Source organism: Thermobia domestica, chromosome 3 (assembly GCF_964235325.1).
Source record: "Thermobia domestica chromosome 3, izTheDome1.hap1.1, whole genome shotgun sequence".
NCBI classification, from domain to species: Eukaryota; Metazoa; Arthropoda; class Insecta; order Zygentoma; family Lepismatidae; genus Thermobia; species Thermobia domestica.
In genome coordinates this window covers 333,167,657-333,191,999 of record NC_137456.1, presented here as the reverse complement: position 1 = coordinate 333,191,999, position 24,343 = coordinate 333,167,657, and the positions used below count along the sequence as shown (strand labels likewise).

Below are 24,343 nucleotides of genomic sequence, written 5' to 3'. Positions count from 1 at the left end.
ATCAGCTTTTTGGTGTAACCTATATTGATGCATCGTCATGTATCCCACTGTAAAATTCACAATCGATTGTTTGATTGGGTATTAATATCACAGTTCAATACAAAAGCTATCTGGGATAAGCCCTATTCGATGAAGTGAAATTCAAAACTTAACTCTTACTTTTCTCAAAGGCAAGCACCTTCATTAGGATCCAAACCGGAACCATACGAATATTAACCACTTCGCTTAGCTCTAAGTTGTTTTACTACGAATAAAATAATATAACTCTTACAACATGATATGTCAGCCACTAATACAGAAATGAGAGAGTCCTATCCCAAATATTCCTACAAAAATGAGATAATGAATAAACTGAGAGTGGAGGAAAAATAGGATAGAAGAGAGAGAAAATACTTCAACGTTAGGTGAATTAGCGGTGTACGCAATGGGGTTTCGGAGTTTTAACCACCCTTGATTAAGATGATAATGGAAAAATAAACTATATATATATATTGTAATATCCCATGTGATGTTGTAAACAAACAATTCCACATGTCAGTGTTTACAAATACCACCACGTGGTTCGGCAAGAAGACTTCACACCAGAGGGATCTACAATCACTTGCAGACGTCGACTTCTAGCCCCTCCCACGGAGCAGAAGACGACATCGGAGCAGCAACGCCACCGCAACCCAAGGAACCCTATAAATTGGATGGACAAAGGCAATTCAGTACCAGTTTTCTGGTGACCTTCCTCTAGTCTGCTTCAGGACTTTAGTAGTAATCTAACCCCAGGCCTCTAGTCTGCTACGAGACTACGCTTATCCTATCTCCTGGCCAGAGATGGAGTGGGTCGGTGAGTCAAGTGGGTCAAGTTTTCTGGGTGGGTCGTGGGTCAACAGCATGTGACCTACTGTGACCCATCACCCACCATGACCTACTGCGACCCACCACCCATTGTGACCCACCACCCACTGCGACCCACTGACTGAGTCTGACCTACCGACTCACTCTGCTTACTGCATTGTAGACAGTATCTTCTGAAGACTGGTAAATTTGTCTGCGTTTTACTTTCAAGACTTTCATTTCCCTTCCTTTTCCATTTGTTTCCGTCTACTTACCTGAGGTGAGTAGGATATATCCAAGTGAAAAAAGAACTTCAGGCACTTTTGGATTTAATATTTGTAATTGTAATAATAGCAATAGGACTTTCACTACTACTTGGTTTTCGACGCCTGCCAGTTTTTAGAGAAGCTAACTACTGGAAAAATACATTTTTGGATCACAGTAATGTATAAATTATTATATAAAAAATTGAATGTAACTATGTGTGCCTGATCATAACGGCCAAATTACAAAGTCAAATGAAATGATTTTTGGTATATAGTTAGGCCTTAATCCAAACTGGGATGTTATATTGCTTTCATTATAATACACATCCCAAAGAGGTAGTGAGGATCCGAATTTTCCGGGAAAAATGAGTACCTCTCAAGCCGTTAAACTTACGAAGTTGAAGTTCAGTGTATTAACTCTTTATTAAAAATAAACAGAATCTGTCCTAGCATTTTTTAAAAATTCTCCTTTATGGGGGGCACTTTCTATATTTGGAAAGTTGGAAGTGAGTTGTTTTGTAAAAATAATCAAAAACGATCGATATTAGTTAAGAAAAAATTCAGAAACAAAAAATACAGTGCTTCGCTTTATATATTCATTGCTTTCTACTATAATAATTGCTGAAGCTTATGTTTATTATATGGAGCGCTTACAGCACAGGGCAATCAATCCATAAAGTTGTGGGAAAAATAGACATAAAATTTGTACTGCACGCTTAAGTACATGGAAATTTTAGTTTGGATTGTATGCATAATTATATGGAAAATTTTACACTTTTTCCTTTACGTTAGTCTACTTACCTTGATTTGGGACTTTCAATTTTCATCCCTTTTTCCACTGAAAAGTATATATAATTCAACAAGGAAATAATTATACTATGATAATTTAATTGAAATTCATCGTAATTTGGCCCATAACAAACAGCAGTGTAGTAATTGAAGGGGAAGAAGTGGGGAATTCCCAGACACCTCTGAACACTTCTCTGAAACCTCATTTCCTTTTGCCTTCTAGGAGGGAGGGAACTTGGTAATGGTATCAAACTTTCATGTGTAATTAGAAAAACTAAATTTATAAACGAATAAGCAATCATCAGTTTATCAGGTTTTAATTGATAGCTTATGCATAAGATTTCCTATCGAAGATGTGGTAGAGGAAGTTTCTGTTCTCCATGAGTCGACATTGCCAACTGACATGGTCGATATGGAAAAGATGTTGTATGGTGATAGAGAGGTGATACTTCTTGCGGAGCATTTCAAAACTGACCGAGAAAAATCGTTATCAGATTCAAGCCTAACAAGCAGATTGTCGAGTATTACAAATTTCCACGACTGAGTGCGAACGGGGATTTCCCGTTATGAATTTATAGATGACTGACATTAGAAATAAACTAAGTGCTCAAACATTGTCTAACTTGTTGTTCATCAATGTTAATGGCCCACCGCTAGACAAGTTCAAAGTAGACGAGCTAGTTATTTCCTGGTTGAAGTATGGACATCATTCCGCTGCGGATGATTTACCACGAAAAAGTCCTGGAGGCCAACAGGAAATAAACCCGATTTCAGATTTGTTTTAAGGTGGCATATTACGAGTTATGGAAAATGTATACTTGTATTACTAATGGCTATTTGTGTTTTTTAGGGATGGGCACGAGTCGAGCTAAAAATCGACTCAACTCGAAACTCGACTCGAATTCGAGTCGAGTCAAAAGTAATTTTCTCGAGTCGAGTTCCGAGTCGAGTCACTGTTTTGAGGTCGAGTTTCGAGTCGAATCGAGTTTGATACATGGCTCGCTCGTTCAGCTCGTTTTAGGTCGTTTTGAAATCATGACCTGACTAGACTGGAAAGCGAAAGCCATAAGAAATATAAGTAGTAAAGTGGATTATTTTTAATATTGCTCACGGGAGGGGACATTGTTCGCGTCTCGTCTCGTCTCGATAACGAGACAATAGATTTTTATAACGAGACAGTCTCAAATGTTGTGAGCACCAATAAAGTATGTATACTGTGTTTATTTTACTATCAAGGCTGAGACTTGTACGGTTGAGTTTTTGAGCCCAAGCGCAGAAGCCCAACCCAGGCAGTGATGTCAACAGGCTCAGCTCGGTTCAACTGAGAGAACAGCTCGATCGGGCTCGGTTGGGATGATCCATCGGCACGGCTCAATTGAACCGATAGCTTAAGACGGTTTGGTTGGGATGAGTCATCGACTCGGCTCAATTGAGCGAAGGCTCGAACCGACTTGGTTGGTGTGAGCCACCAACTTGACTCAAGTGAGCCGATGGCTCAAGCCGGCTCGGTTGGGATGAGCCATCAGCTCGGTTTGGTTCGGCACTGGTGAGCCATCAGCTCGAGCCGGCTCGCTTGAGGTGAGCCATCGGCTCAGTAGACATGACATGCAAACGATTTTTCTGAGATCGGCTGTGTGGTGAACGAGTCGTGAGCCGACCCATTTAAACCAATTGCACCATTCGAGTCGGCACAGATGATTCAACATGATCAAATGGATCGAGTTTGTTTGTTCACTAGAAGTCAGATGTCGCTTTTATTGAAGTGACTGTATATCTGGATCAATAGATCTTGTATCTGGGCCCTAGTTTAAAAAATCTTAGTTCGGATATGAGGAAGACTATTACAAAACTAAGTTCTTGTACAATCAGGTGTAAATTTCCAACTCGATAAATTTCTTGTGAGCTACACTAAGAAAAAATGTAAGTAGCGTACTTAAAAAGGTAGGTTACATGCGTAATTCCTGTGGTTTTTGAACTTAACTTACACCAGACTTATAACTGAAAACGGTCCATCTATACGTACTTTTCGTATAAAACAATATAGGCGGTCAGGATCTCACATACAAATGGACGTATATAACATATAGCTGAGGAATGTAACATAAATATATGCATGTGATATACGGAAAAACTGTTAGATGTCAAACATCCTGCAACGGCATGATATAACATCTAAGGGCAGTGCGTATGTAGCATATGGATAACGTATGTTCCATACTAATTTCTGTAGTAAGCAAGATGATTCCGTGTATTTGTACAATATACCACTGTCCGGATAACGGATTTTTCTCAGTGTATCTTGAAGAATTAATGGAAAGAAGCAGTGATTAGTTGTTTTCGTTGGTTCAAGTTAGTGAGGCCATGGCAGAGCCAGATCTAGTAGGTAAAAACTGGGGGCGCAGTCGGAACCAAGATTATGATAAGTATACCTTGTTTATTGTAAACGTTCAAAGTTATATAAATAATAGCTTAAATTATTTTTGTCACAAAAAACTGGGGGCCTAGGCGCCCCTGACCCCTGCCTAGAACCTCCACTGCGCCATGGGTCCCTAGCCCTCCCTTTCTGTATGACTCTGGTACTCTAAATCGTCTCCTTAACTTTGAGAGCTTTTTGCTCATGTAGAATATCAACCGGAAAAGAATAATAAACTTGCTTCTAACGCCTGTTCAAACCGAAGAAGCAAGCAAACTTGTCGAGAATAGAGCCGGCACCGCAGACATAGAGGGCAAGCATATTCGCCATTTGGCAGGAAATAGGTAGCAAAAATGACCACTGTTCCCACTTAAGGTTTCCTTAACGTAACAATTAATTTTCACTTTAGACCTATATACAATACTCAATTATAAATACAAACGCATACATAGGTAGCAAATGCATTCATCAAGAAATTACGTGAATGCAATAATAATAGAGAAACCTATAGGAGAGACTCGATATATATTAGGTTTAACTGTTTGTCAATCATCTGCTAACAACAATGCTTCGTGCAGCAATGTTATAGTATTAGAATAGCGGCAAGTTCAACAGTTGACATCGATATAAGGTGAAACAAAGGTCGCGTTTGTTTGTTCTATGGTCAATATTTTCTATTTATGACAGGCCTCTTGTAGGATAGAGGAAACCTAAAACGGAAGAGGGAAAAGGAAGGTGAAGACAGCGAAACATTCTTTTAATTGTCAGTCCTCGCATTTTCTCCCTAGTAAGATACTTTCAAGGAGTAAAGTATAGGCCTTGTATAGTTCATTGACCTCACTGAAAAAAAAAAACTATGTGCCACACAATATTTTTGAGTATATTCTCCTACACTACAGAAAATCTACAGACCACGTTTTTAAAAAATCTGGTTTTCCGTATTGGAACGAAAAATCCCTAGATCTAAAAACAAATATGTAGATCTGGCAACCTGCTATATCCGCATCTGCAAATAGCGGTTATACTTTATCTGTGTTCCTGAGTCTTTTACACTTGGGAGGGAAAAAATAAACCTTTTCTCTGCAGACCGACTGGTTATGATTTACAACATGCTGTTTGGAACAATGTATTTACTCATATGTTTCGTATTTTGTGAATCTACCGTCGGCAAATTGGACAAAATGTTCTTTTTTTGTGTCCTGTTCGTTTGTTTGAAGTGGTAAAACCTCCAAACTTCTAGATAGTGAAAGGATTGGGCCACAAAAAATCAACAGAAAGATGCCGAAGAAAATACTTATAAGCTTGTCTAAGTAGCGGCCTAGCTGATTTGAAAGAAAATGAAATTGAATATTTAAGTTTTACGTTCCTCGATTATGCCAACTAGGCTAAAGAAGACGGTGTTGATGAGAAATGAAAGAAATCGTGGAATGAAGAAAGTGGGAGGAAACGGGAGAACACCTAGAAAACTCACGCACACAATGTTTGTCCACCACAAAGTTCACTTGGAACAAGCTGGGATCGATCCAAGGACCCCATGCACCAGAGATAAACGCTCTACCACTGAGCCACTGCGGTCCACCTAGGTGATTTGTCCAAAGAACATGCCTATTATATTTTTGTGGTAATAATACGTGGCCTTTGCCACGAACATTAAAATATTGAATATTTCAATAGATCCTGTGGAATGAGTGAGCTAATTTTTTTCAGGACTAAGGTTGTAAGAATATCTAGAATAATATGGGAAAAAGTTATTGTTTATGACACCAAAGGACACTAGAAATGTATTTCATTTAAGTTTCCCAAATTGTGCCCCGAAATAGTGGTTGCTCTGAGTGACTCTTCGCATCCCCAGTTTTTTCGAGGGAGATACCATTGAAGTTCTAAATTAAGTGAAGATCAAAAGCAACACAAATTATAGTTCTGAAATTAGAAGGTAACTTCCAATTGTGTTACGCAAAGAAATCTCGTCTAACAGATTTGTCATGATCTAAACCTATCATCCTTTTGAATTCTTCTCGATGAAATTTCAATCAGTGCGTGTTGTGCAAGTAGGAAGGGGAGCGCAGAACAACAGTCCACATGACATTAAGTCTCTTTAAACAATAAAACGTTCTTTATTTTAAGTGTGTTCTGCTATCTAAGCTATTAGGATAAGGGAGAGTGAACAGTTAGGAACAGAAAAGGTGCTATAATTTTCATTATGGATGGTTTTTAAATATCTGAGCTTTCGCCATCTATGGCCATTTAGCCCGTCACGTTTGAGGGATGACATGCCTCGACGAGCACAGTCTCCGGGGAAAGGGAAGGAAGAAAGGATTGGGGAAAGAAGGAAGCGGCCTGGGACCTATATATTAGGTACCACACCGGCATTGGGCTGCTGTAAATGAGAAAAACCTAATTCAGGATGATTGGCCTAAAAACGCTTTTTACACATTTTCGACCGAGTGCACCCAGCGGGAAGCAAACCCGGAACCGCTAGCACCGAAAAGAATTTTCATTGTGTAATACTATACTGCTTTCAATCATTACGCAGGAAATTAAGCTGATCCGAGGTCTACCAGCTTCTGGTTGAGATGCCAAGGAATGCACTTTCCCTGGGAATGTACTTTATGTCTTAGGGCAATTAATTTGGTGGGTCCTATAAACGTATGACCCCATGAATACTACCACTCTTCTCCGAAATATAAACCCAGAACCTTGTGGACGAAGTCCTTGCCTCTTAGACTTCACGACTACCGAGATTGGCACTCAACTAGTTTTTAGTATTCAGATACAACCACTTCATATTTTTACATGATGTTATAATAATAATAATAATAATAATGTGTTGTAGTAGTATTATTGATAATAATTATATTGTCTATGTAGGATACTTGAAGAGAGTATTTGGAACTACACACAGGATTTGGCTCGTTTTGGCTCGACTCGACTCGAAACAAATACGAGTAGAGTTGGAGGAAAGTTTTCGAGTCGAGTTCTCGAGTCGAGCTGAAAGATGTATGTTTCGAGTCGAGTCGAGTTTTCAAAGAAAACTCGCTCGAACTCGCTCGTACCCATCCCTAGTGTTTTTTCAACTTTGTACTTAATTTTTAATAAGTCTCTTCTTTCCTTTTCATAAACTAGAAGTTAAACTACTTTGAATAAATATTCATCATAATTGCAATTATGCATATTTGTAACTTAAATTTAACGTGGTGTTTTAGTGATTACACAAATTACAATTATGAGCATACTTTTTGGAGATGCTCTTACAGACAGTACCCGAGCACCTTTATACGCTATGGAAAACTGATTTTTCAAGTCTTTGGATAAAAATACCGTGAACTAAGAAATCATAACCTTTTCCATATTAAACAGAAGTATTTTTCTGCGAATAGAAGTTTCTTTTGGAATGCGTTAAGAAATTAACACTCGCAAGAATACTCTCTTAGTACAAGTATATTTTAGGCACACACTAATTTCCCCCCACCTCGAAGTGCTTCAATTTCTTCATTGACAAACACTTTACCATTTTATATCGTAAAGGTCAGATCCACCTTTATTGTAACAGAGTGGTGCTTGAACGATTGACCATAAAAATTTAAACTCCGATTAGTGACAATTTCACAGCCTTGTTTTGTTACAAGTGTAAACTCTTTAGTCAGTAGAAGAGGCCGTGGATTATGTGTAAGAGTTGATGACGAGATTTTGGTGAGTCAGAGTAGGTCACAGTGGATAAGAGTGATTGATGGTGGGTCAGAGTGGGTCACGGTGGGCGGTGGGTCATGGTGGGTGGTGGGTCAGAGTGGGTCACAGCGGGTGGTGGGTCACGGTGGGTCGTGGGTCAGAGTGGGTCTTGGTGGGTGGTGGGTCAGTGGGTCATGATGGGTGGTGGATCAGTGGGTCGTGGGACAAGTTTTCATTGACCCACGCCAACTCTGCTCCTGGATTAGCCTGCTACTGGGCTCTGTAGAGACCCTGTCTATGACGTTACGGTTAAATATAACTAACCCTGTATATTAGGGAAAGTATTAGTGTAGTATTTTGTGAAAATACTTTGATAGTGGAGAAGTTTTATAATAAAACTGGCAGTGGGAGATCGATTCCGGAAACTCTTTTTATTAATGATCTACCTGTATGAGACAAAACTTTACAATATATATACACAAACACCTGAAATTATACGAACTTGGGAGCTTAAAGCCGTCTTGACGAACCTTTGCATACGCCACTGGGCGAACTAATATACTTTCCAAAATTTTGATCCTTTTACGACTAGGTTTCTAAGTCAAGGTTACTAATATTTAATATTTAATCTACCTTTTAATAGGTCTATATATAAGATAATGCGCCACGTTATTCTGAATTGATGTAAAACTGTTACGTATTTTACGCCTACATTATTCGTCCAGGAAGCAATGTGCCCCCTCCAAACGACGCTTCTGGATCCGCTAGTGTGTGAATTCATCATAATGTACAAACCGACTGTTTAGAACATACACTGTATATATTCACTGTAGTGGTAATAGATTTATTTCCGTTTTTCATCTTCATCATTAAACTCAGTGATAATTTCAAAGTTTCCCTCGGGTAGGCTTACCATACTTTCGGGATTCAAGCCTGCGTCCGGAAAATTGTCTGGAATTAAATAATGTCCGAATTTTTAGGGAAAATGGAAGGTCGGGAAATTTCACTGTGTTTGGTCAAATGGTTGGCTTGCAAATCTGTCTTGTCTGATATTTAAGGAAAAAAAAAACAATAAAGATAAGGTATTCTTCGGAAGAATATTTTCCTCAGAAAAATAATTTAGAAAAAAACTAAAACAATAAGATAAAAATATATATTTTAAGTAAAGAAAATGAGCATAAGCATTTTTGGAACTTAAGGTTAGACCCTTTAACTTCTCAATAAACACACACCATTAAAAAAATATCCAGGATTGGTGTCCGGAAATTATGGGAATCCTACCCCGGGAGATTCTGAATACACGGAGGGTAAAAGTAGCAAAAATACTGGTAACCGAAGGTGAACACGATCACACATCTTAGCAACACCGTACATGATCAATATGGTTGAGGTGTTGGACCGTATACTATATCATACGAAGACCAAATTACCATATTTGTACGTTTAAGACCATACGTCTGGCAATATTGATGCAATAGGTGGCCAGCAAATAACAAACAAGAGTTAGAATTCAGGAAGAAATTGAACTTCCTGTGTATGTGTGTGTTTGTCGAAAAAGCAGTCCCTTTCTGCACGCTATCCTTTCTCCTCACACATACAATTTTGCAATAACTTATCAAATGATAAAATTTGTCTGACTAGTTTGGCTGCAAGAAGGAATCATTGGCTGCAAGAAACTTTCATAACATTCGTACTTTCGATAATACTCGAACTTTTGATAATACCCGAAACTTCGATAATACTCGAAATTTCGATAATACCCGAAACTTCAATAATACCCGAAACTTCGATCATTTCAAATTCTCGAACGGTTTCGAGTAACCGATAACAACTTGATAAATTTTCACTCCCGAAGTTCGATAGGTCCTCAGCCTTATCGAACACCCCTACCTCAGATATGCTGGCAAATGCGTCAATATTTCTACCTTGAATGTGATGTACGTGATCTTGGTTGCATACACAACGGATTTCACGTAGCCTCATAGAAAAAACACAATGGAGTGAGGTCTGGGGAACGCAATGGGCATTCCACAGGTCCTCGCCGACCTATCCATCTCTGTGAGAATTGCTCATCGAGGTACTCAAGAGCACATGATCCGAAATGAGGTGGTGCTCCGTCATTTGAAAGTACAAAGGGAAAGAGCCGTCCTATAATGAGACAGATTGTAGGATCTCTTTCTAAAGCATCTTACTATAGGTAATTGCATTTAAATTGCCCCAGATGAAGAATAGGCCCACCACACGGGTACCCCACACATCGCACCACCTCACCATTACTTTGTTAGAGCCAAGGACCCGAGAATCGTCGTACCAGGGTGGATTGTTGCCACACCAATATCCGTGATTTTGCTTGTTCACGTCGCCCGACACAAAACAGTGGCTTCGTCCGAGAACAGCACATCATATACAAATCGAGGATTCTGTCTGATTTGTGCCACGGCCGACGCACAGAATTCGACTCAGAGGTCTGGATTATTCTCGGTTACATGTTGGAATAGCTGTATCATTTTGGGTGCCACTTATGCACGGATACGATTCCCAGGATTGACGTAGGAGATACACCACATTCTTGGGCTAGGCAAAGGGTACTGTGGGTGTAACGTTTCGCGAATGATGCCAACACAGCAGTGGATATCGTTTCATCCGTCGCTGTGCGAGGCCAGGTTGATCTTGGTTTGTTTTCCAACGACCTAGTTTCCTTAAATTTCTCTCTAACTTTCTACACTGCTCTATGGGAAATGGGCTCCCGCTCTGATGACGACAGTTGAAATGGTCTGCTGCTATGCTCTTGTGAGACGAACACGTTCTATATCCCCTTATCCCTTAATGCTCTTCCGTTTTACACTACCTGAAACAAAAAAGTCAGTTAAAACTTTGCAACGGTTGATAGTAGAGCCAAAAACATTTCACCACTGGCTTTCCGAAATAAATAAGTCATATTAGATGTATTACAGGATAGGATTCCCATTTAAAAAGTAAAGGCCTTTTCAAGATGGCGGCCGATGGTGCTATATGTATCAAAAGCTTTTCTCCCTCGTCTGTTATCATCACTTTTTCTTTTTTTCCCAATTCAGAATGGTTTGGATTTTATTCAAGTGTTTCCAGGCTCTTTGACCACCCTGTATATTATGAAGTCAAAAAGCATCCTGTACGTAATAATTAGAAGTTATTGATACAAACAATATAACACTTGTTCTACTTGCTATAAGTTAAAAGATTAAAGGATGAGGATATTTATCATATTAACAATATGAGATTTCTTTGAAAACTACGAATATCATTGGTACATATGTTTGACTAATATTACAGATCTTTGAGCAAGGATATGAAGAATATAGAAAAGCAAATGTGTCATCAGCATTTTGTATGTGGGTAATCCAAAACACATCAGTAAGCACTGCTATTTCTATGTACGAAAACATTCAATTAGTTTCTGTGTTTTATTTGTTGAAGTTTAACGTCCACCTTCAGCACCGACGCTATATCAAACCTACAGGGCAAAGTGGTTTCAGAACCATAGTAATGAATTATGAATTCAATCATCTCCCACAATGAAATGTGAGCGCATTACTTTTGTACAATTGCATATCAGGTAAGACTCAGGGCTACAAACGGACGCTAATAGTAAACAAACAACCAAATTTGCCTAATAGATTTAATTTTCTATTTAGCGGCCCTTTTAAGAGCAAGGCTACACGACGTGTTAGCCTATACCTTTACGTGGGATCAGATTCAGAGGAGTTTCCAGTAGGAATCGAATCCGGACCCGAAACTAAGTTACCATACTATGATATCAGGTACTGGTATATATTATCAAAATCATTCACATACTGTTACTCTTGAAGAATATCCTAATGGATATGCTCTGTATGCTTTTATTTTATCTCCAACAGGAACTTTAGATGACAACACTTGGGATGTAGTTCGTGATTGCCTTGTAAATTTAAAACTGTCATTTTCTGAAACTTTAGCCGAACCTGTTACTTGCATTGTGTATGTACAATTTGATTCCTTAGCACAAGTAGACAAATATAAAAATATTTATACTGATTACACTTTCTAGTTCATTAAATTGAGTATAATGAGGGTTTTTGTGCATTTCTCTGCTTTCCACCATAATGATGATGAATTTATTGTAAAGGAGCTAGGAATTGTAAATCCTGTCGTTCCATTTTTTCAAAATCGAATACTTAAACCAGCATATCCATTAAATAAGTTATCTGAGCCAATCATAAGTAAAATAAGTATCTAAGTAAGAATGTATATAGCATTACCTTGCATAAAGGCGATGTAGAGTATTCTCATCTTAAGGAAATACTTCAAACATTGTTGAAACAGTATAAGTATTTATAATTACGTAATAACTGGAAGTGTTTTCTTTAAGAAATTCTTCAAAGAAATGTTACAAATTTAGAAGAAATAGACTGTCCAAAGTATACTACATTAAGTTTCCACGTTCACAAGTGTGCACATAATAAACATCGTTTCGCACAATATATGTGCAGTGTTCATGAAGCATTACTGTATAGTGTATATGTAAAAATGTATGATTATGTTTTTACATGTGAATAACAGTGATAATTACATACCAACTACAATTAAGAAAAATAATAATCTTCATCATGTATAGTGACGAATTCTTAAATAGTTACTATTTGATAAAGTGGCTGGTGTAAGTGTTACTGGAATTTACCCCAATGACAAACTGCCTATAATGGTAGAGCCACGTGCTGCACTTGTGATTGATCTTGATACATCCGATTTAAATGGTTCGCACTGGGTTGCAGTGTTCATTGATGAGAAAAAAAAAACAAAGCTACTACTTTGCTATGGACATTCCCAAGGAAATAAAAAAAAAAAACTTTTATTAAAAAATACTAAAATATATTTTACAAATAGTCAACAATATGAGGACGATGATTCTGTGTTGCGCGGATATTTTGTTTTATTCTTTTTGTATCATATTATTTGCATTCAATCATTTCAAAAGTGTTTAAAAATGTTTAACAAGAAAAATTTGAAAAGAATGATGATATCGTTTATAAAGATGTAAACAAAATTTTAAAAAGAAAGCACAAATAATCTTTTTTATTTTTCTATTATATATATATTTACGTTTTTATTTTTATTATATATACATTTTTTATCACATTTTTTAAATTTTACAATATTTTTTTAAAATTACATTCCTGCATTTTATTTACAATTCCACATTATAATCTGGATATTGCATTAGTTAATGCTGTTGATCTTTCATATTTCCACCAATAATTCAACTGTTGTGCGTTACGATATGGACATCCTGATTTCTTTACAATATTTGTGTGAAAAGAGCAATATTCATTAAATGTGTTTCCACACAATTCATTTAATGAAGGACAATGTTTTGTTTCTAAATCAATAACATTATCTAATGCAAATATCCTTTTAATCCAAAGGGAATTCTCTAAACCTTCACAATATTTCTTCTTTGCACATAATTGATATATAAGGTTGCTTATGAATGATACATTATACCTACTTTTGCTATCCCACTTCAATCCGTGTAAATTTAATGTTAAGCAATCAATTTGTTTTTGACAACCTAATGACAATTTATATTCTATTGGAGATTTTACCAAGCAATGGAAATTTACTTTATCATCTAATGCGCTTAGACAAAACTCACGAATAACAAATTCGTTATCAGACATTTTAAAATCTTAAATATCAATAATATATTGCTTTATGCATGGTGAAATATCATTTGTGCGCTGAATGAAGAATGGTATAATTTGTCCAACAAGTTCTTTATTTTTTGAAAGATCACAAGTTTTACGCATGAAGCAAATAGATGAGATTTCACTATGTTCTTGTTCAAAAACTTCAAAAAGTTCACTAAGAGTTTTGTCACGAGGTAAGTACTTTGCTGCAAATGTTCTAGTATTATGAAGGTGAATACAATCATGAAGAATATTTAATTTGCATTCCACACTTTCAATTGAATTATTATTACCTAAGTATACTTTTATTGTTTTTAATACGCAATTCACATTAATATTATTAGCAGTTCGTAACACACATGAAACACTACCACTGTTCGAATACATTTTTCCAATCCGGAATGTCTGATTCCCGTCTGTCTTTTCTTAATAAAACGTGAAGTAATTCTGGGTGATAGTCTGTATCATTTAATAATTCCAGATATGTTTCATAAAATTTTTCTCTTGTTAATATTTCAATAATGTGTGTATTTGCATACAAGTAAAGCACATCTTCAACACTAGGACTTGCTATAATACTCCAAGCTCGGGTTTCCAATGATTTTGGGGGTACATTCATACATTCATGAAAATAATCATGATAGGATCCTTCTCTACATCCATGGCATATTAATGTATCGTTGAAATTCCATTTTTCAATAGCATTCTTTATACATTCTCGGTCCACTTTTCGACTATTACAACAACAATTTAAACTCCAAAATCTCGATGTTCTTGATAATACAGGTGGAGATGATGGTGGGGTTTCTGAAACTTTTAGTACTGGTGATTCTATTGCGTCAATATCAAATTCTTCATCTGAAGATGATTCGTATATTTCTGTTTCAGCACGAGATTATGATGATGCTTCAATATTGCAATGATCCTTTTTCCATACGACTGCATGATGTATCTTTATATATTTTGTCTCTTCTAACCGGTATTTAAAATATTTTCATACCCACAAGGTAATCACGTGTTCACCTTACGCGGCGCCCAAACTTGTTTTCTATTAGTTGTCGACATTCTCTGATGTCTACTCACCGCGGCGCCAAAGCTATTTGCCAATGCGTCGGCGACATTCTGTGATGTCACGTAGTAGTAAGATCAATATCCTACGTCAGTAACTTTCACTTCCGTCCATACATCCGGGTTCCAAAAGCGCGCGAAAAGCGCAGTTACTCTCCAGACCTCGGCCATGAAAGACATATGAAAACCATGCTCTGTATATGTACCAGCATCGGGCATTTTACTACGTTCACACAGTGTTCGAGTATCTTATATATATGAGGTACTTAAAAAAATGAATAAATGAATAAATAAAGATTTTAACAAGTGCTCTCGAATTTTTGTGACATTTGCGGTTTTGGAAACGAAATCGCAAAATCTGTTTTCAAAACCGAAACCGCAAATGCGGTTTTGGAAACTCAAAATCACAAAAGCAGATTTTCAAAACCGAAAGCGCAAATACGGTTTTCGAAACCGAAAGCGCAAAAGCGGTTTTCAAAACCGAAACTGTACATGCGGTTTCCAAAACCGAAACCGCAAAAAGCGGATTTCCAAACGAAAACCACAAAAGCTGTTTTCGAAAGCGAAAGCCGTCCTAAACCGTGTTTGCGGTTTTATAAGCGAAACCATGATGTTTGTCCTTTCAAAGCAGAAACAATGTTTGCTGTTTTTAATTACACCTTTTAACAATTGTGAAAGCATCTATCAATCGAGACAATTGTATTGATTTATATGTATGTTTTAATTTTTTATTTGCTCCAAGAATATTATGGTAATATGTGCAGCACTGTGCGAAAGTCACAGCTAAATAAGGGGTGCCATTTTTTTAAATCAGAAAAGAGGGGGGTTCTAAACCGTAAGTACTGATGTAAACTTGTGTGTTACAAATACTGACCTGGAATCCTTCGCACTTTTTTTTTTAGTTATTTCTTTGATGACACTTCCAATGTATTTTTCAGCTGCAGGCAAGCAAACTGGACCCCACCTGATTTTCACACAGTTTGTAAACGAGATTACGAGGTACACAATCTGAAGGAATTTTGACATTTCGAAAGTCGGAACTCGAGATATTCGAACATAAAGCTACCATGGAAGCAAACTGGACCCCACTTGATTTTTATATATTTTGTAAACTAGAGCAAAATGAGCAATAATCTGAAGGAATTTTGACATTCCGTCTTCCAGAACTCGAGATACTAGAATTTATACAGTAGTTGTATATAGTATGTATAAAAGTAACGAAGAAAGTTCTGTCGGTTTTTGACCTATCACCTAAGAGCATCGATATGTCACTGAAGACGTACCTGGAAGATGAAAAAGTATCAACGACCTTCTGCCAACGTTCAGGATGGGCATGGATTCCTTCGCGTTAGAACTTGGTTTGCCGTGAAGTGAAGAAGGTATCAAGTGTATTTTGCACTCTACTACGGAGTTGAACTGGAGTCCTCTAAGGTGAGTGTCCAAGGAATGAATGGAACAGGTGATAATTCGACGGTGCAATGTCCGGGGAGTATGTCAGATGCAATAGTGTTTCCCATCCAAGGCGTAGGGTGGTATTCCGAGTCATTCTAGCCATGTGGGGCTTAGCGTTGTCCCGTAACGGTTCAACTCCTTAGCGATTGAGAAGTGCTGGCTCCAAAGTTTTGAGTTTTTCTTGAACAAGGCTCAACTGCTGACAGTAGACATTTGTATTGATGTTCTGCTCTGACCAGCCTGTAGCAGTTCCAGATGCACGATGTCGCGAGTAGTCCACCAAACACACAGGAGGACTTTCTGCTGCATTGCTGGTTTCAGCTGTTTTGAAACCGGTTCATGGGATTTTAACCAATGATGATGACGCCATGGAGCTTCGTACAGGACCCACTTCTCATCACATGTCAACATCCTGTCCAGAAATGGCTCCTTCCTCAGACGAAACAGCAAAGAAACACAGGTGTCTGCTCGCGTTATCTTCTGGCCCGGAGTCAAATCAAGTGGAACCCATAGACCCAACTTGTAGTGCTTCACAAGTTGATGAAGGTGCTGCCGAATGGTTTCTCCACTCACATTGAACGTTAGCCCCAGTTCCTCACATGTCTGTCCACTGTTTGCCTCAATTTGCTACCTGCAGATCTTCATTTTGTACATGTGTTGGCCTTCCGGCACGTGGTGCGTCTTTCGTGAGTGCTTCGTCACCGTCCTTAAACTTGCTAAACCACCCTTGCACTGTCTGCGTAATCACGACCCTGACGAAAGGCCTGAGATATCTTCCGGTACGCTGCAGTGGCGTTTGACCCAAGTTTGAACTCGTACAGCATACACGCCCTTATGAAGCTCTGTGGAGGTTCCATAGTCACTCTGTCCTTACACAAGTTCACATTGTAACTGAACTGCCACAACCTAGTAGAATGTTGGATATACCCACACCAACAACTGGCTTTCGCCTTATCTCCATTGTGAGAGCAAATTGAAGACACACCTCCACAAAAAGCGACAGAACTTTCTTGGTACCTTTATATATCTCACAGAACATAATATGTTTCGTATAGAGAATATTGTGTTTTTTCATATAGACACATAGCGTCTATATTGAACTTTAAATTTCAATATCCTGAGTTTCAAATTCGAAATGTCAAAATTCCTTCAGATTCGTGTTCTTCATGGTCTAATTTACAAAATATATAAAAATCAAGTGGGGTCCAGTTTGCTTCCCTGCAGCCGTAAATTCGCTTCTATAAGAGTCTTTAAAGTTACACTTGAAATTGTCGTTCGGCATTCTTGTAGCTTATGAAGCCATGAATAATTCACGTATGTTTGCCACAATATCTACAAACGAATATTCATTCGCATAGAACCTCCAATACATTACATTAAAAACACATGAACTACACAAAGAAAACCATTGTTCATTAGAGCAGATCTCTTATTAGGAAATGATCCTGCCCACTGCTCAGATAGCCCACATCATGACCCTGAGCGCGAGTCCAAATTTAACTCAATCGTGCTTGAGATCGTCAGAGGTGTAGCGGTTGACGTTGAATATACCAACTCTTTATCAACTAAGTTGTCTTAGATTTTTCTCCAATCCTAAAAAGCGGGTTGTTTTCCGTGATTAAGATATGTTTAAGCGGGAGACGAATATAGAACCTGAAAATCGGATGGTGCCCGCTAAAATCGGGTAATATGGCAATTCTAAGCTAAATAGAAGAAAAGGTATATCCCTATTTAAGATCGCAACACATGCAACTCATGAAATTCAATTTAAAATCTCATCCACTTAGACTGAGATCTTTTATATTATTATTACTCTTTCCCGTTGTTTTTAAAATAGTACTGCCACTCTCTCTTTTGTTAACGAAAAAGGGCCACCTCCATTTCTTAAAAAAAGAAAAGATAAAGAAAAGAAAAGAAAGAAAGAAAATCTAGATCGCAATACACTATTTTATTGTTGATTTGTTGCCACTCCGATAAATTTGAAAGTTGTGGTTTTGCATGTGTTGATTGGTTTCTTATTGCACGTCCCAGACACCTGCAATAGTTTATACGTGAAGGAAACACCAATCATGTTTTATTATGTATCTTTGTACTTCCCAATAACGGTAGCCCTGTCTCTTTGTGAGAAATTGCAACTTATTTTTTTATTCTGCCATTGTAAAAGTATACTCAACAACAATTTCCCTACACTTCAAGACATTTTAAGAAAAAATACCTTCTTTTCCCTATGCAAAATTTGGTCATTTTTCCCTACGTCGAGGGAAATTTCTCTCCATCTGGCAACTGTGAGCCGAAGTAGGGAAAGATTCTTTGCTGTTTCCTCGTCATTATTTGCTATTAGTGCTGTCGAATTTTTGTGACATTTGCGGTTTTCGGTTTTTGTGAAAACCGGTTTTCTGAAAACCGAAAACCACAAATGTAGTTTTCGAACCCGAAAGCGCAAAAGCGGTTTTCAAAACCGACATTTAGGTTTTATGAAATTTCACTTTTTTCAAAAACCGGTTTTCGCTTTTTCAAAAACCGATTTCGACAGCACTAATTTCAACCCTCTCCCTTTCAATCAACTACGCCTCACAATATGTTCCTCCACTCCTGCTCACAATATGTTCCTCCACTCCATCTCCCGTGGGGGCCGCGGTGGCTCAGTGGTAGAGCGTTCACCTCTGGTCCTTGGGGTCCCGGGTTCGATCCCAGCCCCCGCCAAGTGAACTTTGTGGTGGACAAACACCGTGTGCGTGGGTTTTCTCGGGGTTCTCCCGTTTCCTCCCACTTTCTTCATTCCACCATTTCATTCATCACTCATCATCACCGTCTCCTTTAGCCTAACCGGCATAACCGTGGGACGTAAAACTCAAAGATTTCATTTCATTTTTTCCATCTTCCGTGTTCGATTCCCGTTCTGTTTACAACTTTCACACATAAATTTACCAACTAGTATGTTATACACACGATCCCTCAAAGTACAAATTGCAAATAGCAAATGATGCAATTTAAAATAAATAACACGATAGAATAAAGAAATGTTCCTTCTAATCCGACTTTCCATAGGAAAGAAGATGGGAAAATATCAGTGTGCAGGGCTTTCACATAAGGGGTCCCGGGTTCGATTCTTCTTCCTCCTCTCTTTATGAGATTTCATTGAAATTCCTTAACAACGAGTTTCCAAAGGAAAGGAGATGGGAAAATATTAGTGTACAGGGATTGTACATAATGGGACCATTTGAGGACCCAGGAAGTTCCTTAAACATTGTACGGGGTCCAGAAGCTCCTGGGAGTCATACACTACCTAGAATCAAACGTATAAGGTCAGGAGACAACAAGTTCATAGTATATACACACATTGTTCAGGGTCACATTTTTTTTACATTGAGAGCCATGACGGGAGGTTCCCGGAAACCCGGGGGCCATGAACCATGGGCCCTACACAGGGACATATTTCAACAACGAGTATTATTCTAAATAATACGAATAAATAAAAAATTTTCAAGCCAGGGGCATGCTCCTGCGTGGACACACCAAAGGTCATTCACTTCTCATATGTCTCATAACACTTTCCACAAAAATATACTCAGACCTACTTCCTCCCATGTACCACTTAACGCCACACACTTTCTAAAACTTGTTAACTACTCAAAAACCATTAGAACTAACAGATTCTCCAATTATCGGCAATTTTTTATTACCATCCAGCTAACTGAACCTACTGGCATACTCACAGACACAGATGTTGGTTGTATAATTATTGAACATGAAATAAATTCCAGTTTCTTTTTTCGTTTTTCTTCTGTTTTTGTATTTCTTAATATGAAAGTATTTTTAAAAAGTCTGTCTTCTTCTTTACAGCCGTCAAGATAGTGATGGGTATATTTTGTCCATTCATTGTAATAGGAATGGTTTTTGATGGTCTGCTTATTTATGGAGCACACCAGGTAAGGCTTTTTTAAAGTGCCAGTCTCATAAACAAAATAAAATAATTAATAAAACAAGCAAGTAAAATTCAATGTTACTTTCTCACTTAACTTCAATAATAATAATTAATCTAAAACAGAGATTATGTTTGTAAACTTGTACAATGTGTTTACTAAACCCAGGGGTGTATCCACCGCGGGGGGAGGGGGCTTCGGGGCCAGGCCCACCAAATGATTTTCTGGCCCCTCAAATGATCAGCTTTTAAAACATCATCGTAAGATTACGCCGTTTCAGTAATTTAGAACCATTTTTGTTTGATTCGAACTGGAAACATGTTGTTCCAAACAAAGAAAATGAGTGAAAAGTTTTGTTTGTTTCCAGAAATGGAGAGAAGAAAAGTAAACTGATTTGAATTTGAGCCTCACCGGTTGATAAACTCGATGAAAATGATGCTTTGCTGCAGAGGAGGTAGGTGGAAGATTCGTCAAATCAAATGTTGATTTCAGAAATAGCTTTGCCACTTTTCGCATATACAGTTGATACCTTGCTTTGTCCAAAGTTCCATTAATGTCACATCCATACAAAGCAAGCAGAAAAGTCTCTCCTGCCCAGGGTGCGAAATCATTTGAAAATGGTGGGGGGGAAGAAGTTCGGCGATCCATACTAATGCTTCGTGAAGCCTCCAAAAAGTTGAAATGTTAATGGTTTATTATTATTATTATTATTATTATTATTATTACTACTACTAATAATAATAATAATAATTAATGTTCAAACTAGTCGACATTATTATTTAAAAATACTTTAATGTTATTTATTCATTTAACCAAAATTGATAACATATCTACTGCATTTAATATACACTTCGGTGCGTATGGTCCAGGGTTAGAGTCCCGTGGGACCACAGTACCCTTGTGTTTACCATCATATTGAAGACTGCATTCACGAAAATGCGGTAGAGATCTATAAGCCAGAAATAATAGTTCCTGAGAACCGATGTCCTAACCAAGCATTAGAACTACTAACTTGAAGCGCTTCACCTGGCCAGCCATAGATCCCCATGAGCAGTAGAGTCAGAGCATAGTCTTTATTATTTATGAAATTCGCGTTTCTTCGCTAAGTATTTAATATTTCAGTTTGGTCGCTCAGATATCCGGTCACATATGTAAGTCTAAATAATACTATGTATTTATATTGTATTATTAGCAACAGATATGATTATGTATAAATAACAGATATGATTTTAATACAAATACTTGATAGACAACAAAAAGCCGTGCTGCCTCAGTGGTTGAGCGCTCACCGCAGGTGCGTGGAATCCCTGGCTGGATCCTAACTCGCGCCAAATTCTGCTTGTGGTATACAAACAATTGTGTGTGGATTTTCTCGGGGTCCTCCTGCCTCCTTCCACTATCTTAATCCACCATTATTATCTATCTCATCATGACCGTCTTCCTTAGTTTTGCTGAATATTCGTAGGACGTTAAACCTTAGAAAATGAAAGCACAAATACAACAATACGATTGATTTGCTTATTTAAATTTAGTGTTCCTTTTCAGCAGCGAAACTATGAGATGTGGACTTACAGTTTAAGGTGGAATCCGAACCACGGTAATCGTTCAAATTTTTGTAATTCCATCGGAAATCGAACCCGGGACCCCGTGCGCCGAAGATGGTGCGCGAATGCTAGCCAGTAGACCAGCGGAGAGAGCCACAATAATACGAGTAATGAATGATTGTGTTACTGTATTTATAGACCTAAAATATAGTTTGCAATAACGTATCTTACCTTAGAGAAAAACTTTAAGATTAAACTTCACTTTCTTTCCGTGTGTAACGAGAGTTGAACATGTGATGGTCAGAAGAAGTCCAAGTATGAGCAGCAGTAACAGCATCCCATAATTTTAAAGGAGATCCACTGAGTTTAATTGTTAATAAAGATTGAAAGGTACTCGCCAACATACGGGTTCTTTTGAAACTTTTAATATGAACACAGAATCCACGTTCACAGGCAGCAGTTGATGGCACAGAACGAACTTTCCGCGTTGTCTTTAAGAACTTGAAAATCATTTACCGACTTAGAACTTGACTTGTACTCTCTCCATTCTGACACTGTAGAACCCCCGTTTGGTCTAGTGGCTAGCACGCTTGACTTCGGTTAAGGTGGTCCCTGGTTCGATTCCCGGTGGTGTACAGTTGAACGACCAAAGTGGTCGGATTCCATTATAATCAGTAGGTCCACGTCTCCTTTAGCCTAGCAGGCATAATTGTGGAACGTTAAACTAAATCAAACCAAGCCATTCTAACACTGCAGTATCAGGATTTAATCCAAACAATTGAGCTTCTTTATATACGTCTACGTTACCGTATAAACCACTCATGTTATTACGATCTTTATTTTCAAACACTGAAAAGCACTGTAGCACCTCATTAGAAGGAAACCTTCTTTCCACTTCTTCTACTAAACCCTGGATTACCTGCCCCCTTATTTGATCAAACTTAGTATCATCACTCCCTGTATCAGATAATTGTCTGCAGTGCACTAATACAAAGACTTTGGTAGACATAATCTTTCATACGCATTTCTCTCAGAGCCTGGATTAAAGATTCAATTCTTGCTCTATTTCATTGTACGAAACTGGTTCCTTTTGCATCGTTTTACTAATATTAGACAGAATGGACGCAATATCCAGAAGAAAACCGAGCAACAGAATGTTCTTTTTCTCCAACAGATTTTTTTTTTTTAAAATAGCACTCAGTTCAAAACTACCTCTGTTGAAATGGTCAGCATTTTCATACTCCAAAAGTAGGAATTCCATTATACAAGAAAAATATGTCAAGACTGCAAATAATACATGCTCCTCATTTGAAATCCAACGTATGTGAAACAATCTTTTGATTTTTAGCAGTTATGCGGCATCTGTGACTGTCGCGATACTTTTAAGTTTTGCAGCTGTATGAAGTTCGCCTAACAAATATTCAAAGTTGTGAACAGCATTCACAACATCAAAAACTCTTACAGATACAAGATCCATTCGATGTGCCATGTAGTGTACGCTAATTAGGCACTGGTCGACATTTCTTCTAATTTGGGCAGCCACACCTTGTTTCTCCCAGTAAACACTTCATCCCCGTCCAAACCAAATCTAACAAGCTTTTCTTTAAGATTAAAAATATGCCATCTTCGGAAAACGCTTGAATAATTTTCTCTTCAAGGAATTTTGCATCGGCATTTTCTACAGGCACTAATTTATAAAAACAACAACAATGGTTATTTTCTTCGTCCACATATGTTACATATAAAAGCAAGTGCTTATCCGCAACCCTGTTTGTAGATTCGTCAACTGTTTAAGAAATTTTGCCAATTTTGCACGCAACTGGTACGCTAGAGAATAAAGGTCTCCATCTCGTCACAACGAAACAGCCGACAAAGTTAAACACCTGATACCTTTACAACTAAACTACGTTTTTTAAAAACAGGCATGCATTCAAATTTATTGTTTGTTTGAAAATTTTCATTATAGACCTACTTATATTTTCATATTAAGGTGTCCCCCCTTACATATTTTGGTGGGGGGAAATGCAAGTATAAAACTTTTGGTGGGGGGGAAATCCCTCCCGTCCCCCCCGGGATTTCGCACCCTGCTCCTGCCGCAGCGATTTCGCCATGAGTGACGTTTCGTTTGTCAAATTTTAACACATTTTCCTTCAAAACTTCGTTCTCTTTAAGTTTTTTGAAAGATCTAACTTTTGCTTTCCGAAAGGGCACGGAAGTTGTCACAACTTGTTACAGCGTGGAAGAAAAGTATGGAAAGGACATTCCTAAAGCCAGCCTTTAGTTTGTCACTGCAGAACATTTGGACGGTTCTGTCACCAGAAAGAGAAACCATAAGAACAAGGAGTCCGGTGTCTTCTTCTACGATGACGGAATTCAATCCTTTTATTACGCTTCCACAGAATTTAGCACTACCATCGTATGTGTTTCACCTGAGCTTGAAATACTTTGATGACAGCTTTTCCAAAATGCCCTGACAAAAGTGCATTGAAGCGTGTCTTATTCTTTGCGTTTGTCAGGAATACTTCATGTGGTACAATTGGTACTGTAGCGTCGGTGATAACTGTTTGTCGCTGCTTGTTTTCTACTTCTGACGGCATGTTATTCGTCCTTTGTGCTTGGAGAAACGTAGCCGTCTTACACCACCGTCACTTTCGACCATAGTGATTCCTTATGTATTTCACATACTATAGGCATA

At 37.9% G+C, this 24,343-nt stretch overlaps 1 protein-coding gene across 2 annotated transcripts in view; it reads left to right on the top strand.

Moving 5' to 3' along the window:
* The window catches only part of LOC145681972 (uncharacterized), a 123,120-nt gene that overhangs the window by 63,861 nt on the left and 34,916 nt on the right, over window positions 1–24,343 (top strand). For both annotated transcript variants that reach the window (XM_081753572.1, XM_081753573.1), the window contains exon 4: window positions 20,025–20,110. In XM_081753572.1, the coding sequence (XP_081609698.1) occupies window positions 20,025–20,110 (86 nt within the window). The remainder of the gene's footprint in view (window positions 1–20,024; window positions 20,111–24,343) is intronic.